At 43.6% G+C, this 21,863-nt stretch overlaps 1 protein-coding gene across 6 annotated transcripts in view; it reads right to left on the bottom strand.

Moving 5' to 3' along the window:
- The window catches only part of PPP3CA (protein phosphatase 3 catalytic subunit alpha), a 164,529-nt gene extending 143,300 nt beyond the window's left edge, over nucleotides 1-21,229 (bottom strand). For 2 of the 6 annotated variants that reach the window (XM_065062850.1, XM_065062851.1), the window contains exon 1: nucleotides 20,717-21,003. In XM_065062850.1, coding sequence (XP_064918922.1) covers nucleotides 20,717-20,774 — 58 coding nt within the window. In that variant the 5' untranslated portion in view covers nucleotides 20,775-21,003. Of the gene's footprint in view, nucleotides 1-19,913; nucleotides 20,059-20,716 lie in introns of those variants that run through there. The other 4 variants (XM_065062853.1, XM_065062852.1, XM_065062855.1 and 1 more) reach the window with 4 other exon arrangements.
- Between the last annotated feature and the right edge of the window lie 634 nt (nucleotides 21,230-21,863).

The raw sequence follows: 21,863 nt of genomic DNA, 5'->3' as shown, positions 1-21,863 counted from the left end.
ATCCCATTACCCCTTGTCCTATCACTGGTTGTCACTGAGAAGAGCCTGGCTCCATCCTCCTGACACTCAGCCTTTATATATCTGTAAACATCAATGAGGTCACCCCTCAGTTTCCTCTTGTCCAGCTCCAGAGCCCCAGCTCCCTCAGCCTTTCCTCACACGGGAGATGCTCCACTCCCTTCAGCATCTTTGTTGCCCTGCGCTGGACTCTCTCCAGCAGTTCCCTGTCCTGCTGGAACTGAGGGTAACCTCATCTGGGTGTTCCTGCTCCCGCGGGGGGATTGGACTGGATGATCTTTTGAGGTCCCATCCAATCCCCGACATGCTGTGATTCTGTGACGGTGGACACCATCCTGTGCTTGTCATGCATCCTCCAGCCTTCCAGAAGCTTCGCATGCTGGTCTGGAACACTGCAATATATTGCATAATTAGCTGATGCTACATTATCCTTGGATAAATATATTATACTTGTTTCTGCTTTGCTGCTAGCATACCCCAATGGATCTTTAAACAATTCGATACAGAAATAAGTACAGCGGTAAGACTGACATTTTATCCATCAGATTCACATCTTCAAAACTTCAGTGATTAAAAAACCAACACAAATACCTGACACATTACCACACAAAGTCTAGCAGAGTTTAAAGTATTATATAGAATATATTCATACTGAACCCATAAACATACAAGTACTGTCATTACTTTTTCTGGACTTCACAGGAAAGAGTGACTAAAAACAGTGACTATAGTTTTGCTAGCATTGTAATTCCAGTAGGAAACAGTGCCTTGGTCATTTTTGGTTCTTCCACCTGAGAGTTCTATAGCTTCCCTTGCTATATTGCCAACAATTATATATAGACTCTGAATTAAAAAGTTATCATTCTAATGAGGCACAACTTACTAGGGATAATGTAATTTTTGTTCAGGCTGCATTATTTGGGTCCCAAAGAGAGATGGGTGCAAAAAAAGCTCAACCTGGAAGCCCAGGTCTGTGTGCTTGAAAAGCAAAACCAGCAGAACTGTATTTATGGCCTTGCACATGTTGGTCCTTCACAGGCAGGTAAGGGCTGTGCTGGCTGAGGAAGTTTTGTTCAGATTGTGCTGGTTTGGGTGAACGGGTAGGGGGAGAGGTTGACTCTTTGTTTTTATCTCTATCCATTTTGTAAGCTCTACCAGCTCCGCATTCCTACATACTGATGACTTTTCCACCTGCAACTTGCAGAGAGATAACTTCAAGAATAAAATATGCATCAAACACCAAAATCATTATCAGACTCTCGTGATCATTTATTTTTTCATGTCCAATTTTCTTTTCCTTCTAGCAAACAGTGGCTAAGAAAAGGTAAATTGAGGCAGGAAGGAAATTTCCACCCTTCAATCTTTAAGTCAGGATGTCAGAGGTTACAGAAAATTCCTACAAACAAAAGGATCGAATCGTTCAGCCCTCAAGGAGCAGGAAAAGCTTCCCTGGGGAAGGTGGAAATCACTGCGGAAGGGCAACAGGCAACAGGTTGGGTGGAATCCAGCCGACCATTGACAGTGGCTGGGCTGCCATTGCTTTCTACATATCAGTAAAAGCAGCACACGTGGTTAATTCAATTTCGCAGCGATGCTAGAGGCACCGCAGCTGCTTGTCTCAAGACAGCAGATTAAAAAGAAATTAACAAAACTCCATAAAGCCTCACATGCTCCCACCCACAAATGTGGATTTGGATCTATTTCCAGAGGCCTCGCTCTCACTGCTGCATTCACAACAAGTTAGGATTATTTGTCTCAAGTTGCAAGAGCTTATGCTCCACACAGGGCTGGAGAAACATTCTGCTAGAACGCCCCTGGAAAGGAGATTTGCAGGGAAACTTCCCTCCCCAGGGACAAGTGTTCCTGTGCAAGTGCAGCTCTGCATCACTTCAGCACTTTCCAGCACAGGGGAGAGATTTCTGCATGAATATAAGACATACAGCATGTTTGGTCTCAACAGCAAATATAGGTTATAGCAAGTCCACTTCTTTACTGGTTTTAGAAAATGCTTGTGACTTCTATCTTCCACTTAATCTCTGGAGAATATCATAGTTCCTATACTGCGTTTGGTCATTGAAAAAGCCAAAATGTTCAACCCAAATAAACCTTTTAAAGTCACTGCAGTTTTGTAAGTACACAAAAGCCACTAGAAAAGGACAAGCACATCCACGGCTGTACTTGATGAGCCCAGATGTGATCCCAGATATTCTACAAACGGTCCTACGATTTATTTCAGAATAAATATTTAACTAGATATTTAGTTAGGTACTAAGTTAGTTATTTTGACTCTTGCCTTGCATCACAGATTAAACTCCTGTAAGTTTTAGCATCATGAAGTTACTGAATGAGTGCTCCATACTTGGCTTTAGGCAAGAACCTGAGAAAACAGGTCATTTTCTGGCCTTTGCAAGAGAATGTCAAGGGTTGTATCCCCCTCGCAGCCAAGACACTATGTCCCCTCATTATCCTTTCACCATGGAGCAGCAAATGAGATGCCAGCAGGAAAAAGATCTTTGATCCACCCCTGTTCCTGCAAAATGACAAAGTAACGAACTCCAGCTTCTTGCAGATATTTGCAGGAGCACTACACGTAAATTGCTCTTCCAATCATTCTGAGAGGATGCTCAAACTTCTACAATTTCTCCTAACAACTTCTATAAGATACCAGATTACGCAATTGCGGAAAAATATACCTAATTTTTAGAAAAAAATAAAATATTGGTATTTCAATTTAACATTCTTAATATATTTAATAAGCCTGTCTCAAAACCACCCATACATGATCTTGCGATTTATTTGAGAACTCACCATTGCAGATAAGTAAACCCTGGCTGGCCTCTCCAACCAATTCAAAATTAAACGCTTTATTTCCATAGAACTTGGTCAAGATCATTTACCACCAGCCATTTAGAGAAAGTGTTTAGGTTAATAGAGATAAGGCAAACAGTATTTACCAGTCCTTAAGTTAATTTCCTCAGCCTTCTGTAAACTGTTACGCTTATCTGATACATTAAGACAGGGCTGACTGCTGATACAGGGAGAACCATGACTTGCATGCTACACATTATAATAAACTGGCTCTTCAGCCAGTGCTGGTGAATAACCAAAAAGAAGTCGGCACACAGCTAAAGCAAATACTTTAACTTTATTAGATAAGACCGAAGAGAACGGCTCGTTTCCACTTATGGCCAGCCCAGTACATGGAGGCTTAGCAATACAGCTCCGGTATGAAATACTGAAAAACTTCTATACGACTAGAAGCAATTTAGACAAATAACCCCTTCAGCTTGCTTTTAGATGCGAAGTCATTTTATGTAAAGTAACTTAAAAGCGACGTACATATAGAGAATCTCATCCTAGAACTACGAAACCTGCCTTCTTTAATCTGTATACAAATGTCCCCAGAAGGACAATACTCCTGACAGCCCACCTGAGCTACAACACTTCTATAAGAATATCATTTGCTCCCATTTTGTAATGACCAAAATGAAGGCAGTCAGTCTCCCATACACTATTTGATCTGACTTTCCATATGTGCTAGAACTGGGTGTTTTTCCAAAAGCCGTCTGGCAGCAGATCTCAAAGAACACCAACCTGTCAACACACTTTCTTTCCATCGTCCTTCAGATCAGGTCACAAATCAACACAGTTCGGTTGAAAAAGTAAATAAGAGGGGGAAACAGGATGAATCTTCATGGTCCTTTTCATTGAACGCACAAGTCATGAGCCATTGTGAATAGCAATGACAATTTGTGCTTGAATTATAAAAATTGTTTTTAAGTGTTGCTACCCGCTCAAGATAAAAACATCTGAATTACTTCTTAGTTGCCCTCCTTAGTGCTGTAAATTTATTAATGCTTTCAATTTGTAACAAGAATTCTGCCCTCTGAGAAGCTGAGAACAATATATTCTCTATACACAGCTCTTCTATGCATTTCACACAGATTTTCTTGAGGGAGAAAAATCACCACAGGACATTCAGATTTTATGGAATAATCACTTTGCCTTAGGAAAGCATGTATTGGAGAAAATGAGTCCTTTTATTCCTAAGATTTTAAGAGGCTTTTCAGAGACTATTTGTCTTAATTAGTCATTGCTATATAACAAACTACTGCGAACATATATGCTGGGATCACTTTTCACAGGTCATGATAATCTGTAGCTGGCTGAGTGCCCAAGAACCTCCTCAAGGAAAGTTAAACGACTGCACACCCCTCTCATTGTTCAAATGAGACATTTAGCCCTTTCACATTTACTTCCCAGTGCCAGAGAGACTCGATTTTGATGAAGTTAAATCAGACAATCAAAACCGGAATGTGCTGTGAAAGAGAAAGACCCTCAATATACGCTACAAACCTTTAAATGTTGTGCTGTAAATATTGTGCAGTTCGACTGCTTTCCATCCGTAACAATTCAAGTACATTTATTAAAAGGTAGCAAATATTCCAGTTAAAAATGAGAGGGAAAGGAGAAGCTGTGACCTCTCTGGAGAAGATAAAGAGATTTACTACTGAAAACACAAGGCCAACTGACTGTATTTGAAGTCCGGGCTGCACAGTAATGATTCATATTCCCATTTAAAGATTAACCCTTGCCAGGTGGCACTCTCTTGAGAGCAACAAAGCAAAACCAAAAAAACCCACAACACACACAACATTCCCCTTTCTTGGCCTGGGCTCAAGTGAAATATCATTAGGAGAAAAAATAAGTTGGTAGAGAACAAAATATTGTATTGCCCCTGCTTTCCACACTTGCCCCTTTCTGCAGATTGTCCCTCCTCTCCCAATAAAATCCTCCAGCACCTGAAAACCTGAATAGTAGTCCACAGACCAATATGAAGATGTTTATAACAGCCATTTCAAATTAAATTTGTAACAGGGGGTTTTGGTTTTTTAAACACAAGTCACAATAACCAAAGGCTGTCCAGGCAAGGTGAACCATAGTTACGTATTCCATTCCCCTCCATTAACTACACAGGGATCAAACAAATGAGGAAAATATAAGTCCATATTGGATTATATTTTGCACAAGAGGAAATTAAAAAGTGATTCCTGACAAATCTTCCTGGCTGTTTTACAAGGAATGGGAGTGAACAAAACCAAAAGGGAAGCAAGAGGAATACGAGTAACCTCAGTGCGCTTTCCTCCTGGGAGAACTAATGGGCTTGCTTCCACTATTCTTTAAGAAAGCCTTGAGGCGGTTTATGTACATCAATATACAAGAAACAACCTTTGGGGGAAGGGATTGAACTCCTAATAAATAAAAAGCCTGCAAAATCAAAAATTATCAGACAGAGGTGAATGAAAAGCTATTAAAGCTTGTTAGGAGACGGAGCGCAGGGCCTGGCAGTGTAGGCCGCGCGAGCCAGGCAGACGTGACCAGAGGAGCCCTCAGCTCTGAGGGAAGACAAAAGCTACACGGTCATGTACACAAGCATGATTTCTTTCCACCAATATTTGTTTTCTCTTCATTTCTTTATCCTGCAGCTTCCACAATTTCTGCCCAGCAATAATGCGAAACCCTTAAGTTCTTGCTGTGGGTATTTCGCTTGTGCCAGGGGAGCAAAACTGCTCACAAAAACCTCATTTTGGAGCTCTAGGCTCCAGCATAAAAGATTCTATGAGATCCCCAGCAAAGAGCATCCAAGAGGGAAGGTATTTTGCCTGTCACTGGGTGGGCACATCCTTTCAATCCAGTTACAGGACAGCATGGTCCACTAGTGCCACCAAACCCTCTCCAGTGCCATGTCCTGGACTCAACCCAAGATATGCCCAGTTTAAAATACGAGATTCAATTAAACAAGCCTGTAGTCAGGGTTTAGAAGGTTTTTCTGTGAACTCTGCCTGAGAGGCAGGAAGTATTACGGCTGTAATAGTTTTGGGCTACCTTGTTATTTCCCATTAGACTGATCACCAGGGTCTGAAACAAGCAGCTGCTTCTACAAAGCAGTGGCTTTTTCAACCAAGGATGGCACCAACTGCTCACAGCCCTTCCACAAAATAAAGAGACATATCAGACTGCCACGTCTTGCACCAAAACTCCTCTGTGTCTTGTACCTACCGAAAGTAACAGGGGTGGGCAGTTATTCGTAGGTTGGTCCTGGCCATCTGAGGTGGCCTTCCAAACACAGAGGCTCTTGCAGCAAATCCTTTCCAGGATTTATCCCCCTGCTTGCTCAACTCCATTCATTAGATCCGTGAAAATGTTTGAGTCTCTAGACAGACAACCCCCTGAAAGAGAATTTGGGAGCTTCAATAGATGCTTGAGGGCTCATTTTGGCCTGTGAAAAGCTTCAGGTTTTGCATAAGTGCTCCTTCCTCCTGCTTATTTCACTGAGATCTAAGTGTCTACATGGCAAACCTCAGACAGGAGATACAGAAGCTTATATCTTATTCATTTTTGCCAAACACCTTAGGTTAAGAACCAAAAACAACAGGAGACAAACCAGGAGTTAAACTTGAAATGCAAAAACATACAAGGCAGTTCCAGTGTGTGTATGTAAAAGAAGTTTGACAGTAATCACAGTATTGTAAATATTTCAAGTACCCTGATTACAGAAGCTGACAACATGCATTCCAGTCATCACTGTCTCCGTGCTATAGAGGAAGGGTATGACATTGGACAGGCCATATTAACACAGGTTTTGTAGCAGCTATGTCAGCAAGGCAAGAAAACATCCCGTCTTACATGAAGGGCCCAAGATTGCATATAAAGACTTAAAAAAGAGGTCATGTATGGATGCATACATTTTACTAAGGTTTTGGGGTTGGGGTTTTGTTTGTTTGGAATTTTTTTGTTTTGTTGTTTTGTTTTTTAAAGAATCAAAAGACACTCCTTTGAGTTAACTCAGGAACACATTCATTTTCAGTAAGATTTAGCAATCTGGAACTTAAGACTTCTCTGAGGTGCAAAAAGGCACAAAGCTTTCTAAAGCATCAAAATCCAGCCAGGATATAGCACAAAATATTAACACTATGGCCTCTGCGAGACCTACCTGCCACACAACCACCCACGGTTATTTCCCCATTTAAACGGGAAGTTACAGGATCAAAATGGGATTGGTGTAGTTTAAAGCAGAAAGCCTTTTAACACTTACCTCTCCCTTATACACTGGTTCTGGTTCAAATGCCACCTCTTCTGCAGAAACAAACTAGTAGCACGCCCAGTATTTACCATTCAATAGCAAACATCCAAACCTTTTCTACTTCCAGTTCTGGAGTAAAGGTTGGAAGCACCTGCTGATATCAGTAAGAGGCTTGTAGGATATTATAGTCCTGCCCATGTACAGACACATCACCTGTGTGGATCTCTCAGAGACTCCTACAGTGCAGCAGATAAAAACATATAAATAAATAACATTTATAACAACATCTCTGGTCCATTTATCATACTCTGCACTCCTTGCTAGTGAAGGTTAACACTGAATGAAGTTTACTTAACTGTGAAGTTTACACTAAATAGCACAATTCCCAAATAGATTGTTGAGGGTGAGCACATACAAAAGTCACTTCTTTTTTTACTGCAAAATGCAAAAGTGTGGCCTCCTAGGTTTGTAGAAAATATTTACATTGTTATCAGTATGGCAGCAAATCAGACAGAAGGCATAAGGATAATCTGCATACAGATGCTGATGAAGAATGAGAACTCCAGCAAGGAGATGGTTGCCATATATCATTCCTATGTGTATAGACTACTGATCATAAATGCACCATTATGCTTTTTTTAAAGTTAGCTTTTCTAAAAGACAAAAGGGAAGAACAAAGCCTTGAAAGGAATGGTTTTGACCAAATTTATCCGTGGTACTTGATTAACAAACTCAAGCAAAGGTAATTCACTCTGTAGTTAAAATACAGTTGTGAAACAATTTTGTAGCACTGTCTGGCTAGAGAGCCCATCTGATCCCACCGACTCCTCAAGTTCACTTGGCTGCTCTGCACATCAGAAGAAGTACTATTACTGTCACCAGTTATCTTTGAACAAAGAGAAAAACTGCATATTTGAAGCCAAAATATGTTTTTGCTAAACCCTGAGGGAGGCAGTTGAAATCCTGGCCCTGCATCAAGGCACAGGCAGAACCCGCTGCCCTTGCACGGCCCTTTATTTTCTGGAAATCCTGATAGAAACACAGTTTAATTTGGCCAGTTTTGTTACATTAAGTCTTCAGGCAAAAATTTTACAAGCCGTACAAAACTATGGTAATTTGTTAATATTTGCTGATATAATTATTTATCAGAAATAGCTTGCATCATAGGTTCAGATAAAAAATAGTACAAACTGAAGTCAGCTCTTCATCTTGCCCAATGTTTCAGAGCATCAGGATACAGTAGTTTCTCAACAACAAATCCCAGCATCATGTATCGTCCCTCATAAAGACTTATGTTACCAGCTATACGAAAACCTTTCTGCCATAGTCACTCTCAGTAAGTTTTTCATTAATATAATCCACTGAAACACTTTCCTCTGGTGGGTTATTTGTGACTATGACAGGTGTCCACTCTTCGCATGGCCTGTACCTGAACAGGACACAACGTCATAACCCGTTTTTACGTATCTTTAAAGCAACTCTCCAACACCTCACTTGCCTTTTTGCAGCCAGAATTTCTCCACAACAAGGGATCTTTCAACATACACTTTTCCAATTGCAAATTATTAGGCCAAAGACTGATTAGCTGCACTAGCAAGGCCTTTTCCCAGTTGTCATTCAGTATGTTGCAAAGACCATAAATGCCTTAAAACTCCATTCACAGGGACGTGTTTCACCCTAGGATTTTACTATACAGTATAATATACTTAAGCACAGAGACAATTCACAATTCAATGCGGTATCACTGTTACTCACATCAAGAGATCCCCTTATCACAGGTTTTCTTTTACTTTTATATATGCAATATTCGAGTGTTTCCTACACAGCTTTACAGGGCAACGTGAAGGGAAACAAAAAGCATGAAAAAGCAGCAAACAATATGCCAGAGAGTACTAGAGGTGAAAGACAAAGCCATTTATACAAGCTGCAAAGCTTTTGAACAGACTGCCATCGCCCTCAGTTTTAATTGTCATATCACTGTGGAAAAGAAATCAGATGAACCAAGGATAGTAAAATATAACCACTTGCTTTCAGTAATCAGAAAACGGACCTTACTGATGGTCATGTCAGAAGTGTTGGTAATAACTATGAAAGATTCATATAATGCTTTTTTTCCATTTTCCTTACATTTGCCCAAAGCAAAGTACAGTGGGCATAATGCCTGACCCTGCTTTCCAGTTAAACCAAACTGGGGAGCTACACATGCTCAGGCGATTCTGAAAACTGTTGAGAGTGATACGTACAAATGTTTTGTCAGCAACACTACCAGCTACATAAGAGTCAATTAAATAATCCCAATGCAACATATCTTGCTACTATGTCAAAATAAGCTGTTGTTTTTTGGTGGATCCTTATAACCACACAAAGTGTTCTTCCTGTAGAATACTTCATTAGCAGGCACAACCTTTCATTTTAAAGGTAGATTTCTGTATTTCATGTTTGGTCAAAAGGACTGTGAATTGATTAACGATGTTTTAATCATCCATTTTAAAAAAATGGATAAACCTTCTGGCAATACTTTAATGCAGCCCAGGAGGCTGTTTTCAATTTCAAGATGGGCTACAAAAATCTGCCTCCTTCAACTCCCATAAATCCAGGTGGGAGAGTCTAACACATATTCAGAAGCCATAGCAACTGGATTGTAACCAAGAAGACGTCTGCAGAGTAACTCTGACTGGTAGTACTCCTAAGATTAGCCTAGGTTATACAAACAATATCCTACAGTGAAGTATTGTCTGTGACGATAAGATACAAGATGTGAGGTTAAATCACGTGCATTCAAGACTTTTGTTAATGACAGCGATATCCTTCATCTTCTGAGACAGTATTCACGCGTGAGGTGTCACCCAAAATTCAGGGCTCCAGGGAAGGAGCGGTACCTTGTTAAATATGGGTGTGCTACTCCCTAATGTGCAAGTTCTTCACGTGTATGAATTACCTTCTGTTTACATTTAGATTTCACACAGAAACGGTGAGATGTGGAGTAACTGCAGAGAGCGGCAAAGGGCCCCTACCATGGTTTAAGAGACTGATGCATCTCTCCTATGAGGAAAGGTGGAGCGGGCTGGGGCTGGACCAGACGACCTCAGAGGTCCCTTCCAGCTGCGACCATCCCGTGCTTCTGTGAAGCTGTCAGAGCTCACGCTTTTTAATTGTGATTGAGAAAGGACACGTCATTCATAAAACTTACAGACACACCATTTCTCCAGTGGAGCGGCAAGCGGAAGGTTAAATGGTAGAGAAAAAGCCTCATACCTGCCAAGGGAGTCAACAGCCCACAAGCTCAAATTAATCTCTCAACTGAAATGAATGCAGGTTCATCCCTTTTGTAGTACAAATATGGGGTTTTGGGTTCACCCTTCCTTTCCTCCCCCTACCAAAAGTAACCTCAACTCAGCGTGCTCAAAAGATAGCATCTTAAAAGCCATTTTCCCCTCCTTATTGCTGATAAAGGAAGGACAAACAGCCTAGAAGTTGCTACAGTTAACAGAAAGTATTGATGCTTTATCTCAGGAAACTTCTCTTAGAAGAAAAGACATAGAAAAACCACTCATCAATAATCTAAATCAAATTTAGGGTTAAACACGCGGAGCACATGAGTAACTAAAAATGTCACTAACTGCCTTTGCCAGTTCTCTGCTTGTCGAGGGTGAAAAACAACCATACGTATATACATGGGAAACATTTCAGACCACACTTCTGAAGACAAACCAACAGAAGAGCAAATTACTCCTTAGGAAACCAGCCACCTACAGACAATCCCTTCTCACTCGCTAAACGAGAACACTGCAAACTAGAAGCGCACTTTGCACAGCGTTAAAATGAGAGATAACGCTGTCCTGCCCTAAGCTGCGTCAGATCAGATATCAAAAAGCAGTTTAAAGCGATGCGAAATCATGCATTGAAAAGGAAGGCCGAAATTCTAAGCCCTAGGATGACGACTTGATTCACAGTTTACTCAAGCTAATGAAAAGACTCCAACTCCCACAGATTTCTGCGGGTTATGAAACGGGTCCCGCAGAGGGAAACGGTCCAAGGCACAAACAGCAACGCCGTATTTTGATACCTAATTGCCACCACTGCCTGCGAAGAAATCCCTGGGGTCAAATAGGGAACACATACAATAATCTCGCTTTCTCGTTTCAAAAATGGCATGAAAGGAACAATAAAAGAAAGTTACTGAAGAGAACTAGATTGTTCCCAGCTGTTAGCATAAAATACTACAGCTGTTCGTGTCATTGCAGCTAATGACCAGTTGCACTTTTGCAAAGATTGTAACACAGTATGACCATTGTAATCTATATCAAACCAAAACTTGGCAAGCGCCATGGAAAAAAGAATAAAAAAAATTATTTAAATTCTGATTGATTTCTTTTTTAATTTCTGTTCATGGGTTGTTTTTGTGTGTTTGAGGGAATAGTGAAGCATTTTGCATGAATGGTGCTGCATTCAAGTTGTCAATTATGTTAAACAGCTTAAAAACCTATGGTAAATAAGAGGTATTAAAACACTAGAATAGCCTAGCCAGTAATAAAAGCAGAATTCAGCCAAGAAATCCCAACTTTGCTGTTGAAAAAGAGGAGTGCTGAGTAAAATTATCCCAAGTCCAAAGTGGATGATGAAACATCTTTTTGCTGGAGCTATCAACAGGACAGGCTTCCCCATCTAGAAGCTTTTAATTGATTCATTAACTGTATGGTATGTGATCCAAATAGGATTTTTCGTAAGGATTCAAATACACAAATGCAAAGAAAAGGTTAAAGTAGAAAAAAAAGCCCTTGTATATAGATACAGAAAGACTTTTTCAATATCACTCTATACTGCAGCATTACTCCTTGACAGATGGAGGAAAAGCCAGCATGTATTCCCATGGAAAATCTCCACAGAACCTGAAATATACTATTTCAAATTTAATGCCATTTCTAGAGAAAATACAAGAGTATTTGTTCCTTTCTACACAGGTGCTTTCTCCTCCAAAACCACCCATACAGAACTAGACCATAAGGAAGTCACAAGTTTCTGCACCTTGGGTTGGTTTGGTTTTGGTTGGGGTTTTTTGGTTTGTTTTTCTCTTGGTTACCAAAGAAATCACTAATTGATTAAGGAAACTGCCATTCCTTTTATCACCTCTATCTAAAGACACAAATAACTGTTAAGCACTTACTTCAAACTTCTTTCCAAATGATGGTCACTTCAAAACATGAACAACTTGGGATCTTTGCATTATCCGGCCACACAATTGCTGAGCTGTCACTACCAGAAAAACACAAACAGTTGTACAACCCACCTTCAGAGACACTCACAAAAGCTTAAATTAATAATTAAAATCTAATCACATACTAAATTAGGCCAAAAACCTGTAGTTTGGATTTTATTAATTAAGCCTATTGAACAACGGCCAGAGCGAGCGTTAAAGACTGTGTGTGCAGCACCACATCTGCATAACCCATTATTAACACATTATTTTCACCATTCCAATCGGGAGTTCAAAGTGCATTTCCTTTCTTGTGGCAAAACTGTGTGGGCTTGATATTTTCGTATAATTAGCAACTATCAGAGCCAACATTACAGCAGAATCCGCTCCACAGCAAATTGGTTCTACTTTTGTGCTCCGCTACGTCAGTTCTACATTGTGCAACAGTCAGGACAACTCCAGGAAAGTATTTTGGCCAACATGGATCTGACACAATGAAATGCCTACATGGGATGGAGAAAGAGCCTGATGTAGAACACCAGCATCGTTATATTGATACCTGCCTCAGTCAGTACGTTTAATCCCATTACAACACTTTGCCTTTTTGAAAGCCCTGCAATGCAACAGAATTCAACTTTTTTATTAAACCAGAAAGATGGGGAAATAGCTATTACTATTGCTAAGATTTAAGACAACCATGTTTTAGCATAGTTGTTCCTTTTTTCTTTACTGCAAAGATTCTGTATAATACTATATTCTGCACCTTTTACGCTTAAGAATTTAAGGTGGGGGTTTAAGTTCACTCATCTACGGTGAACTCTGGGTCTTTTTTCAAGCAACCATTACCAGCATCACCAAATCTTCCCTTCCATCGGCAATTAACTGTGTGCTACGGTCGCCCTCAGAGCCTTCTGCAAACTACGAGTTAAACCAAGAGCCGTGCTGCGAGTTTCCAACGTTACTGCTAAGCAACCTGCGAGCAGCAGAGGCGCAAAATAGAGACATCCTTGTGCGACAAGCATGAGAGAGCTTGAGCTGTTTGCTGAAAAGAAAGCGGCAGAGTCAGCAGCTGGATGCAGAATTACGACAGAAGCCTGAGGAAAAAGCAGCATCTACTTCTCTTCTTATGTGCATCCCCAGGCACTTAGAGGCGCCAAAGGAATGACACCCAATCTGGTGAACCTCAGGTATACGCGCCCAAATCACAGCCACCGAGCGGCAACTCAGGCTGCTCGACACGCTCTGCAATAAGTACGAGAGCAATAAGGAGAGAAGCAGTTTGAAGAAACACAGGAAAGAAATAGGAAAAGAAATGGCATATTGAAACACAAAGGGGAGAAAGTGTTAAAAAGAACAACTTGCTGAAAACAAAAGGAAGCCGCAACAGAAGCTCACTACAGCACAGATTTATTAAGTAGAAAGAGGTTCAAGTGGTAGACTATCCTCAAACTACGTTCTTTTCTAAAACTTTGTGAAAGGAAAACCAGGCCATCAATGCCTTAAGCACATGGAAGCCCCAGGCAACGAGGAATTAACTCCTAACTAAAACCCCTATTTTTGACCCCTGGTGCCTTTCCACTCTGCTCCTTCCCCTCTCCAGCTCTGAGCGTAAATCATATTAGCTGGAAATCAGTTGGAGATTGTGTTGGCATCATAATTCAACCTAAAATATGACAGTCATGTCCTCCCCATACAGCCGTGTTACCATACCAACATTAACGTGTCCAACCTCGCTTATAAAAATAGATACCGTAGTCAGCTTAAAATGCACGTAAATGACTGTCAAGGAGTTACTACTCCAGAGGAGCTATTTCAACAGGAGCAGCTTTCTGATGGAGGAGTCGGTAGAGTAGGAATAAGTAGTTTAGATTTGTATCTTTAAAAGAAATATTTACCATCATAGCACTCCTGTTTCCCTGTTTCTCCACATATAACCATCTCTGTCTTCCTCCAATTCAGTAATTAAAGGAAAACAAGAAGAATGTACAACCTGCAACAATAAGACATCTGAATCTACACCCTGAGTGGCAGATCACTGCATGACGTGTTATAATATTTTTCAGGACCGAGATGATACTCTCCACCATTATCGATTGAGTAGCCATAAAATGATCTTTTATGGGGAAAGTCAAGGTAAATGACTGATTATCAGAACAGGAAATGATTTAAGTGTTCAACTGAAGAAACATTATGTGAACATAACTTGCATTTGACTTGTGAAACCACATAGAAAGGAATATAAGGAGGCACCTTTGCATGAAGATGATTTGAAGTGGCTTTTACTTCAGAAACTTGTGGCTTCTTTTATGGCACGCTTGAGAAAAGTGTTAAGCGCTATCTTTGTATCCTAAAATACTCACAAGGAAGTACTTTCCTCCATATTCTTTGAAGCTATAGAGGGAACTATCCCCCACAATATGCTGCTTCAACATTACTGGGAAGCCTTGGATGAATTAATACTCATATTTAAAAGGAGTGCCAAATTTAAATTATAGTCCTGCTTTTGTACTTTAGGAGCCCCTCAGCAAAATAGAACAAATAGTAATAATAATAATAACAACAACAATAATAATAATAATTTGGAATATCCAAGCTACAGGTACTTACTTATTGAGATAACCCAAAATTACTTCTGACAGAAAATCTCTTTAGAAATACCAGATAGGAAGGAATGCGAGAGTTCACAAAGTCATGGAACTACCACCAAAAAATTAAAACATCAAGTTATATTATCAAAGGTAAATATATTTTGCTTTTGATCTTCCCATCAAGACCTCCACAAAAAAGCAAGCACAACCATGAAACATTGATCATCTCTAAGCGGGGTGCACACAATGGAAGTAGATACTATTCAGTTTGGGAATGGATGGATAACAAGGAGGAAACGACTGTTCTCTACAACATCCCCCCATGGAAAATGACCTCAGCCAGCTCATATTTTCCAATTGCGTTAAATACTGATAACACCCAACGTGATGTTCTCTTTCAAGGTTCTCACCACCACCAGTGGTATCAAAAGCACCAGCTCTCTCATTAAGCTTGGCCCAGACAAGCAGGTAAGAGCACAGAGGTTTAGCCAGTGTGGAATTCAGAAGCATACAGAAGTTTTTTAAACACACAAATAAGGCGATTTAGCCCCTCACCTTCTATCGGTGCTGAGACTCAGCACGCTCAGCAAGCCCCTCTCATAACAAAGAGCATGAGAAAAGCTCCCACCTGTGCAGGGCAGCGATAACTGCACCACAGAGGCGCCCTCAGCATCACCCCGGTTGTTTCTCTATGCCTATACACCAAAAGGCTTGTTTTGCTAAAGGCCTTATTTACAAAATGATCTTAATGACCACAAGGCTCAGCGAGCTCACAAAGCAAAATAAATCACCAGCTTTATTACACGAGCGTAACTGTCAAGCACTGTACTTTGATTTTGTTTCAGTTTCTCATTACTACATTTGCAATCCTTTACAAGCGTTACACACCCATCACAGATGGGTGCAGTGTAAAAAAAGCAAAGACTGCAGCACCTAAGGAGCATCCAGCTGACAGAACCTGGTCTTACAGTTGTTATCTTAGTTTTAACCCCATGATAAGAAATAAAATGGTTACACATAAAACAATAACAAGCCAACCTCATTTTCTTTACTAAGTAACCGTAAATCCTATGCAAGCATATTCGGTTGTTTTCCACTCTCAGCTGCATCTCGTAGGGATGGAGGTACCAGGGGATGTGTGATTACAGAGTCACCCATGGCTTCCAATGAAGGTGCAGGTGGATGGAGGAGAGCAGATAACCCCCAGCTGTACCTCCTGACACGGTTGTCTAGTTAATAAAACTCCTTAAACCCAGATGCAGGCTCCCCCCAGAACAAGTGAGTACATTACTAAGTAAAGATCAATTAATTGAAAGAAAAAGAGAGTCAGCTTTCCCATGCCAATAGGAACAGATACAAAGCAACTCTTCCCTTCATGAGGATCAGGCAGATGCTGGATCTTCAGCACCCTCATCTTTAATCTACTATCATTAGACAGCTACAACCACCCAAGCAACGCTGGTCATCATCATCATACATTTCCTAACGCTCAAGATTACACCAAAATATATACCGTGTTCACCAGCGCTACTGACATTCAGGTCATCACACAACTGCTCAGAAACCGCAGAAGGGCAGCCCAGCACTTGCAGGACACATCTATGCTGGGAAAATTGCATTTGATTCACGGAGAGACAGACGCAGGCTTCTGCAATCCACCGCTGCTGGCTCCCGGCCTGGAGAACAAGCCTTGGGCAAGTACACACGAGTCTCCCTGGACTCATGGAAACCCTAAACTTCATTGCGAATTCCCATTATTGACAGCAATTTTACCTTTCGAGAATCCGAACTTAACACTGATGGCTAACCGATCAACCATGAGCTGGCATTCATGTTACAAACAAACAACAGCCTGAACCTTAGAACACCATTTACAACGCCACGGTTTGAAATTCAGAGACAGCGGAGACCAGCGTTGAGTTATTATGGGTGTTGGAAATTGCTGATATAACTGTGTACACCTCCACATGCATCACACAAGAAAATTGCCAACACCAGGGTTCACAAGCCCGTGGCAGCAGTCTGTCTAAACAGCTGAGATGAAAGCATTTCATCTAAAGTCCACTTTTGTTCAAAGGAGGAAAAAAGATAAAGAAAAAAACCCCACAAACCAACCACTCGAAAGCACAGAACCATCTGACCTGCCCAGAAGAATCAAAACAATCACTGTACCTAACTAATGGCAAGGTTTCCAAGAAACACTGCGTTTACTTCTTTGTATGACCGCTCCAGTTCACTTTCGAAGGTTTTATTTAGGATTACTCCGCTCTGGAGCAGTATTTCTAGAAGGCAGTAATGCAACACTGAATACTTTGAGGAGGTCAAGTAACACGATACACAGCTCTTCCCTCCAGGTTGGTGGGGTTCAAATCTTGCTAATGTCAGTAGTGACCAAAAGCTGTTGACATCAGGCAGCTGTTATGTGACCCACCAGGAATGCGCTCGTATCCTCGGGACAGCTTTTCCTGGACAGGTATTCCTACCTTCACAAGAACAACACACTGGCTGGGCAGTCCCAGGAGATAAAGCAATGTGGATAAGGAGAACAAGAACTATCCAGGTGAAGGCTGAACCGTACCTCTAACAGAAAAAAAACAGCAAGGAGTTTCAATTTGTTAAGTATCAGTGTGTTGTCCTGAGCCCTGATCCCAGGAACCTCTGAATGTACCTGAACGCACAGGTTATTTGCGGTCGACAGACCGTTCAAAGCGTTGCAACTCTACAGGATCGCAAAATCCAGTTTGCATAATAACACATATATACCATCTTAAGAAAGTACAAGAGGAAAACAAAAATGTACTGCTCAAACCAACTGCATCATCTGCATCCCCACAGCGGATCTTCTTCCCCTTTAATTCCACGGAGCACTATTTTGTCAACTTTACCACGAGCTAATTCGCATCTGAAAATTACACATAGACTTGAATTTCTTCTTTACACTGATCATTGCATGACAGTGTCAGATCAAAAAATTCACTCTGCCCAATGTAACTGTGCACAATAACAGGGGTGAAACAAGACTAAGGCCTTACAAGCACTTGGTGCCCCCTGAGCTTTTCCCCCCTCTTCCACAAGCATATTTTACTTTGTATAAAAATAAAGTTCAGACAATTCAATAAGCAAAGCAAAATGGAGTAGGAGATGAAGTCCTCACCTACAGAAATACCCCACTTCCCAGTATATTTTCATTTTTTTAAGCCTAAGACAAACAAGAGGCAGCTGTGAGCCACAAGAGATTTGCATGAAGCTGCTGGAGCCGTCACCTCCCCAAACCAAACCCACCCTTACGTAACAGCGCTGGGCCGGGATTTTCACCAGCCAGCCCAGAAATGTTGTTAGAAAGAGACATCTCCTGTCGGGCACCAGCAAATCAAAAGGCCCTAAAAAAACAGGCCAACCAAACACAAGAAAAACTAGCAAAAAAACCCAAAACAACACAACAAACCCAGGAGTTTAATCTAGAGCCTACATCTGTAAGATAAAAACACTTCCTTGCCATGTAAGGTTTTAGATGATAAAGAAAAAAATGAGGTGGTTTTCACAGGTTATATCTCGCCAACATCAGAGTATCTAAAATACCAACTACTTGCAGAGGTGCTCTCAAGGTGCCTTTTTTATTATTATTTCTTATTCATTTAACATTTCGAGCCTATTTCAGTTGCTCATATCCACAAGGTACAAATCACATCCTATAGGAAAGAAACCAAGTAATCATTTCCTACCTCTATTACTATTATCACCACCAATTGTCTTCTTACTCTTATTTCCCTACAGTCTATATGAAGGCAAGGTGAAGTGTCTACAACTCAGCAAAGAAAAATCCTATTAAGAAGCAGTTTACTGTGTACTACTCTGTTCAGATGCTATTTTAAGGCCTTTCAATATTTAATAAAGGACTGAACCAGTTAAATCTCCACATCTCCAGTGAAACACTGATGAGACAACAGTTACCAGGTGAGACGGACACCTGAGCAGAACAGATGTCTTCTTGTTCAATACTTCAACTCAGTTTAACAAAGTTGATTTCTGGTTTAGTTGCATCATAAAAATACATAACTATAGCTACTGCTAAGTTTTCTCAAGCATCTGAAAGCACCATTCCTAAGACATTACAAAAACGCAAAGGGCAATTACTGACAAAACACATTAAGAAGCGCTGAAACCACTGAGGGGGTTTTTAAATACAGAGATAATCCTGCTCATGATGAACATGGATTTAAGATGTAGGAAGTTCTGCTACAGCAAAGATCAGGACATTTGGTCATGTGTTACGGCCAAAGCAGATTAAAAATAATAAATAACATTTAAAAAGTTAGACACAACATAATCACAAAAAAACCTTCTCAATTCCTTCATTTGTTGTTTCTACAGAAGCATTAGTTAAACATAGCTGTTTCAGGCTTCCAAAGCCCACTCCTGGTGTGATATAACAGACTGACTACCTAAACAAGCGGTCAGTATTGCAGATACTAGAAAAATAAAGGTGAATTCCCAAGCCTTTTATTAGAAATTCTTATCGTGCTTGAAATTATGTTTCTTATGGTATCTGAAGATATAAAATTTAATTTGGAGGGAATAGCAAAATAAGTCAGAGGGGAAAATGGATAAGAAGCATAAATATAAAAATATAAGTAATATGCCATTCTGAATATTTACACTGGGTGTTTAGTTTAGTGTACACTCATGTAAATACAGAAGTGTATATATTCCAAGGCCATTTCCATTTCCAGCCTCCTGGGTTCTGGAAGGATGCAGAATGCATCTAGGGTTTGTGCTTTCCATTGTTACCACTCTGCATTGATATAGGGGTCACAACCTAACCGAATGAAATACAGTATATCCAAGCGTATACGTGGCCAGTGTAGAAGAAAAAAACATAAAATAAAAAAACCAAATACCCACGCACCGAGAAATGCACATGTGCAATTTAAATCAGGCACCACCTCGGTAAATAAGACCTCGGTCTGTACTGCAGGGCACAATGTGGTGTTAATCCCAACTCTAATTTGTTTATACGGCACACGCATACCTCCGAAACCGAGGAAAAAAAATCATGGAGCCGAGACGCGTCCGTGGCGAGCACCCCCCGCACATCTGCACGCACACGGCCGCGGTTCCCCGCTGGATAACTCCACATCCACGCAGGCTGGGCCGTCAGCAGGAGACGGCGATGGAGGACGAGGAGGAGGAGGAAGCCGCCTCCCGCCGCCCCCATGCGCCCACGGCCACGTCCCTCCCCGCCCGCCCGGCATCCCCGCCGCGGGGGCGGCCCTGCGGGGACCGGGGTGCGGGGGGAGCCGGCCAGCGCAGCCCGGCTGGGGGGAGCGGGGAGGTTTCCAGGCATCCTGCTGCATGCGGGGAAGCGAACGGCAGTGACAAGCGGCGCAGCCTGCGGGGGGGGGTCTGGGAGCGCAGTCCGGAGGAGGAGGAGGAGGAGGAAGGGGGGATGCCCGAAGGAGCAGGCGGGCTGGGGGAGGGGGCCGAGCCCTGCCTCCCTCTCCCCCGGGCACCGGGGCGGTGAGGAAGCTGGGGCTCCCCCTCTCTCTCACGCCAGCCCTGTGCAGCGCCTTCAAGGCGGAGAGGGGGAGGCGGCGGTGGGGGGGAGGAAGGGGGGGAAATACTGCAATGTAGCGCCGGGCGGGCGGGCGAGGGAAGCCGCAAACCCTCCACCGGGGCCCGGCGCAAGCCCCCGGGCCGAGCCCGCCGCCTCCAGCGGCCGCGCCGCCCGCAGCCCCGCGGTACCTGGTCGGGAAGGGAGGGACGGACGCGACCACGGCCGGGGACACGGCGGGACGACCCGGCCGAAAGGGCAGCGGGGGAGCGAGCACCCACCTTTCACCACCCTGTCCGTCGTCGATAACTTGGGATCGACGGCCTTATGCTCCGACATGTCCGGGGAGGCGGCGGGGCTCTCCCCCTCGGGCAGGGCAGGCGCGGGCTGAGGCGGCGGCCGCCGCTGCGGTCAGGGCTCCGGCTCCTCCGCTGCGGCCGAAGTTGCCGCGTCCCAGCGCCGCTCGCTGGCTCGGCTCAGCTGGGCTCTGCCGCGCGGTGCCTTCCTCCTTCGTCTTCCTCCACCCCCGTCCTCCTCCTCCTCTTCCTCCTCCAGTTAATTATTGCTCGCTTTCAATCACGCCTCCGGGTTGTTTAGGACGGCTCACTCTTCACCCCCCCGCCAAAGAACCCGGCGACAAGACCCGCGGCGGGCGGCTGTCAGGCAGCGCCGGCAGGAAAAGCCGCGAGTGGACGCGGGCAGCAGGAACAGCCAGGTTGCACACGCAGCGGCCAGCCCTGCGCTTCCTTCCTCCGCGGCGCGCCTCCAGCTGCCCCGGCTCCTCCCGCCGCCGGCCGCCGCTCTGGATGGCGATCGGGGTCCGGATCCGTGCCTTCCCCCCCGCAGGCTCCGTCCCCACGCTCGCACCCACACCGGCCGCGGCCCCGCGGCGCTGCACACGCTCCACGGCGCAGCCCCCGCCGCGCCGCCCGGCCCCGCCCTCCCGCTCCCGCTCCCCCGCGCCGCCATTGGCTGCGCCCGAGCTGCCAGTCGCTGTCAGGTAGCGCCGTCCCCCCCGCCCCGCTCCGCTCCGCGCCGCCCAGGTGCGCCGCCCGCGCCCACCCGCGCCGTGGGGACCGGCGGGGCCGCGGGGGGCCCGTGGGCGGAGCGGGGGAGCCCGCGTGTGGCCGCGGGGGCGGCCGCCACTTGTCACTCAGGGCGGCTGCGGCGGCCGCACGCTGGGGAACCGCGCCCGGTGGCTGCGGCTGCGTGTGGGGCCGGGCCGGGCCGCGCTGGGGCAACCGCCCAGCCCCGGGGCTCCAGCTGCAGGGCCGGCCTGCGCGACAGGGAAGCTGCCTAATGACACCCCTTAGTCACAGAATCGCAGAATGTCAGGGATAGGAAGGGACCTGAAAAGCTCATCCAGTGCAATCCCCCCATGGAGCAGGAACACCCAGATGAGGTTACACAGGAAGGTGTCCAGGCGGG

The sequence above is a fragment of the Columba livia genome, chromosome 4 (genome assembly GCF_036013475.1).
Source record: "Columba livia isolate bColLiv1 breed racing homer chromosome 4, bColLiv1.pat.W.v2, whole genome shotgun sequence".
Taxonomy (NCBI): Eukaryota; Metazoa; Chordata; class Aves; order Columbiformes; family Columbidae; genus Columba; species Columba livia.
This window is presented reverse-complemented; position numbering and strand designations above follow the sequence as displayed.